The following is a 4,431-nucleotide window of genomic DNA, read 5'->3' on the forward strand; positions in this document are numbered from 1 at the left end:
ACGGGAATGATTGATTAGGAATTACTGTCAGGGCCAACAGAGGAATTTGGCATTGTTTTTTTTTTTCCTTTCACTTGCCTCATGAGAGGAAGGTCACTTAACTATGATTTTGATGCATTCCTACTACAAACACGAGTATATTTTTCCAGTTGCATCATATTTAAAAAATGCAAACATCAGCCTGTTATCTTCTGCAGCTGGTGTTTTTGTTGAACTGCAGCCACACCAGAAACAATAATCTGCATACCACAAATTCCTCTGGAAGAAAGGTGCAACTTGGAAACAAAGTGTCTCTCTTTTTGTCTCTATCTCTTCCTAAAATCTGCAGCAACAACATACCTTCAAGCTGATGAGAGATAGACAGTAGATATATCCAATATCCAATTCTAGTTGCTAATAAAGTATAGAATTACTGTGCAGTTTCTAATCACAACTCAACCTGAAGGAATAGATTCCATTGCCCAAATATGGGCTCAGGGAAGTGGTAACCCTGACGCAATCCTCACCACTGTTACTTTAAATGGTTTCAGGAAATGAGGGCTCCCACTCACGTCATGGGTTTTCCTCTGCATGTACCACAGGAGCAGGATGTGCTTAATATGGGCATCTGTCTGTTAACCTCCACCCCCATTTTCTTTTTTTCCTGCAAAAGGAAGCAACACACTGGGGGATGGGTGAGCCTGAAGGAGAGCTCAGAGAGGCAACCTTCAATGACTGCTCCAGATAGCAAGGGCAGTAGAATGGTATTCATTCCTAGTGTGAGAAAGACTAAAAATGGACAGAAGTATCTTTCACAGATTACATTTTTCCTGCTTCAAGTGCATTCATACAAGTGCATTGCAGTCAATTTGTGTTTGTACATTTGCAAATAAATTTGAAACAAATCCTTCAACTTTTCAACTTGTCTGACATGTATTTCTACCACTTGGATTAATTGAAAGTCACTTACCTCATAAACATTACCTTCCCATCCAAGGCTCTTTAAATGAAGTTTGCTGTTGGATGTCATCTTAACCACACAAGTTTCCTTTTCAAATTAGCAAAGAAATTTGATTTAACTTGACTCTTTAAAGGTGCATGGAGAGTTTTATGGTTAAAAGTGTACACAGTGGTCTGAACCCAGTTAAGTTTTGTATCTTTGGCTGATCAGTAATGACACACCAGTTTTGTCAGCTAGATGTAATGCAAAAAATTTAAGGGTAAAATGCAAAATCTCTCCTTAACAGCTGTGAATAGATTCTCTACTGTAAGGTCACATTTATTAATGCTTTTACCTGCTGCAAAGGCATTACATATTCAATTTCATCAGGCTACTGCATATGTTAAACCAAGAACACCAAAAAGTTATTTCACAGTGCTGCAAACATGCACTTACGATGCTAAAATTGAGCTTTGGCTGTAAAGCAACATCCAAAGATGTTTGTCATCACAACCAGACTGAGGATCAACTCGATCTGTGGCATATATCCAGTGCAAAGACAGGTGCGCTTTTGATCTAGCTTTGGAAAACTACTGTAAGGTGGGGGGACTGCCAGTCCAAGTCCAAAGTCCAAAGCTGTCTGCATGCCGTAACCTGTTTATGTAACTTGCGCAATAAAATATCTAAAAAAAAACATGGAGAGTACTTTTACAGGCAGGTTGAAGTGCTTCTATCAAAGAAATAAGCCACTGAAACATAACAAAAGTGTCTATTTAGATAAATCATACATTGCCATCATGATTGGCTGTAAGGTATGCTAATAAATTGTGCTTTAGAGTGTGTATGTAGCATGGCAAGTTTCCATCCAACAATCCAGCACAGCACCCAGAAGTTGTCATCAAGAAACCACCACAATTGATTTTTATTGCTCTATACATACACGGTTGTATGAATATGACAGCTTTGAAGCTTTATATTCTTAATATTTCTTCCTGTTTCCAGTCTTTAAAGTAGGATTTGATGGCAAACAAACCAATCTGCCTAAATCTCAATGAGCTTGTTTTTGTTTTTTATATACCTGTGGTTATATTACTAGTAGGTGCATGTGGGTTCTATCAGTTGATTGTTCGTCACAGTTATAATCTTCCTTGTGATTTTAGCTTGTATGTGGACACTTATGTGGTCATATCTTGATAGAGGACACCAGTAGATTAAAACAACCACAGCTGCCTAAGCAGTTGCCGGTGGGCGGGGCTCTGTTGTATGACGCTAGGTGAGCGACGTCAGCGAGGTGATAAGTACTAGTCTTGCAGTCGGCCTGTATTGTGTCTGCCTGTGGACTCAGCGGGGAGAGAGTCAATTCACAAACCAACCCCTGATTGTTTGTGCTGGACTAGTTTCAAAACAAGCTGTGACATGGAGGTCAGCGCCGAGGCCAAGAGGATCATGGTGGTGGCTTTGGGGAAACTGTACAGCTCCCGCAGCCAGCGAGGGGGTCTGCGTCTCCACCGGAGTCTCCTGCTGACTCTGGTGATGAAATCCGCCCGGGACATCTACCATGCGGCCCAGCCGACGCCAGAGGCATCAGGATATGAACACCCGGCGGTTCAGGTGACCACGGTGCCCGCTGGCGCTCATGTGGAACTCCAGGGTCCCGCTCTGCTTGCTACCGTACAGCCTCGGACTGTACCCGGAGAGGAGGTCGCAGTCTCCCCCACGGAGGGAACCGGCACAGAAAACAAGGAGAACCAGTGCCCGACTGGCCCGGCACAGCATTCGAGGAAAAGAAGGGGCAAAGCGGCCGCTGAGCCGGACTTCCTGCCTTGCAAGAAAGCAAAACTTGAGCAGGGAAACTGTCCTCAACAGCTTATTGTAAATTCCGTTTTGATGGACTATGTGAACTGCAGCAGTGAACTGGGAGCACCACCATCCCCCATGCCTCTACAGAGAGCCATTGCAGCGTGTTGAAACCCTGAGCAGCCTCAAATTAAAGTGCAAGAAACTTCGACACAGCCTTTAAGAGCATGAACGCTCCTACAGTGCACCTGTCATAGGGTCACTTGGATGAACACCCGGGATAGTATTTCCTGAAAGAGCCAGACATGACTCTGAACAAGCCGGGGCATGTCACAGGAATCACGGAAGCAGACCAGTTGGTGTGAAGTCGTCCCAGTGACTTTTGGCCTAAATATGTGGCACAGCTGACTACAGGGACTGACTTCAGCTGTTCAAGGCAGACCTACAGGAAGTGGTTCATCTGGACCGGCCCTTGGACTGCCTTTATGAACATTTAGCAGATGTATCGTTTTGAGTGTGTTGAGGCCTACATGTTGACTGAACATGGGGGGTGTGCTGATGAATTCAAGTGTAAAACATTCAATGACAACAACTACCTCAGTATTTATTAAACATTTTGTACAAAAAGTGGATCCGGAGTAATGCGTTGTTTATGAGGGCTGGATGTGTACTGATACTATAAAAACGGCCGTTAGTGCGGAATTTTGCTGGTGGAGTGAGAAAATCGGTGTGAAAGTGGTATGTGGGTGTGTGTGAGTGAGTGTGACAGGAAACTGGTTTGGGTGTGAAGAAGTTTGCTTCCTTCCCCCACAGCTTCACATCCCCCACACTAATTTGCAGAACAAAAGCAGGAACAATTCAGGAGATTGCGGTCCAAAGGATGAGGGGGAGGCCATAAAAGCCACTGGCTGGCCAAACACTGAACAATCAGGGTCCCCTGGAACTTTGGTGGCAACAGTGATTGATTCAGATCCAGCAGTCATGGTGCAGAAGTTTATGTAAAGAAAAGAGTATTAAGGGTACAGCTAATTTAACTGTCCAGAAGATAATTAAATGAAAGGGTACACAGAGAAATGCATTTCTCCTTTTACTTTGAGTCAAGTTGAATTTTGAACAGCAGTAGTGTAATTTACTGTGACAGTCATTCTGCACTGCACCACAAGGTGCTGTAGAGGGTTTTAACAAAACTCATTCCATTTAAAATCAATTATTCGTAATTAAAATGTAAATGATAAAACTAACCAATATTTAGAGATATGTGCATTTAAAAGTTTGTTTTTTTTAATGTAGCTTCTGTGTATTTTTATAGCAAAGTAGGCTGTAAGTTTTGGAATGCAATGCCCTCACCCACCCTCTCAGCCAGAGACAACTTATATGGTGGGGGGTGCAACAGGGATTCACCAGTAGCTGTGTGTTTGTGTTGGGGGAAGGGGATTAACCCAGGAAAACAGAGGAAGGAATGTGGGGGGAAGTGCCCATGTGATCCCACCCTCCTACCCCTGTGTGAGGCCCCAACTGTGCTGCTCATTCTTCCGGCTGAAACCAGAGCTCCCTGTCTGCGAAACACAAGGCTGGGAGGAGTGGCCGGAACCGTCTGGGCATGCCTGTGAAAATACACACGTACACACACTCGTTCGTCTTCTCATAGAAGCCAATGTGTCTGGCTATTCCAATTGCATGAACCCTTCCTTTACCCCCCCCCCCCCCCCCCCCCC

At 44.1% G+C, this 4,431-nt stretch overlaps 1 protein-coding gene across 1 annotated transcript; it reads left to right on the plus strand.

Moving 5' to 3' along the window:
* The first annotated feature begins 2,231 nt into the window (after positions 1 to 2,231).
* ier2a (immediate early response 2a) lies at positions 2,232 to 3,346 on the plus strand. Its single transcript, XM_023396294.2, has one exon. It carries the CDS (start codon positions 2,336 to 2,338, stop codon positions 2,885 to 2,887), a length of 552 nt encoding a protein of 183 aa, XP_023252062.1. The 5' UTR covers positions 2,232 to 2,335; the 3' UTR covers positions 2,888 to 3,346.
* Positions 3,347 to 4,431: the final 1,085 nt, after the last annotated feature.

Source organism: Seriola lalandi, unplaced genomic scaffold, assembly GCF_002814215.2.
Source record: "Seriola lalandi dorsalis isolate HSWRI2012SDOR001 ecotype SW California unplaced genomic scaffold, Sedor1 jcf7180002054975, whole genome shotgun sequence".
Classification (NCBI taxonomy): domain Eukaryota; kingdom Metazoa; phylum Chordata; class Actinopteri; order Carangiformes; family Carangidae; genus Seriola; species Seriola lalandi.

Coding starts and splice junctions, on each gene's coding strand:
- ier2a (XM_023396294.2), top strand. CDS start 2,336: ATGGAGGTCAGCGCCGAGGCCAAGAGGATCATGGTGGTGGCTTTGGGG.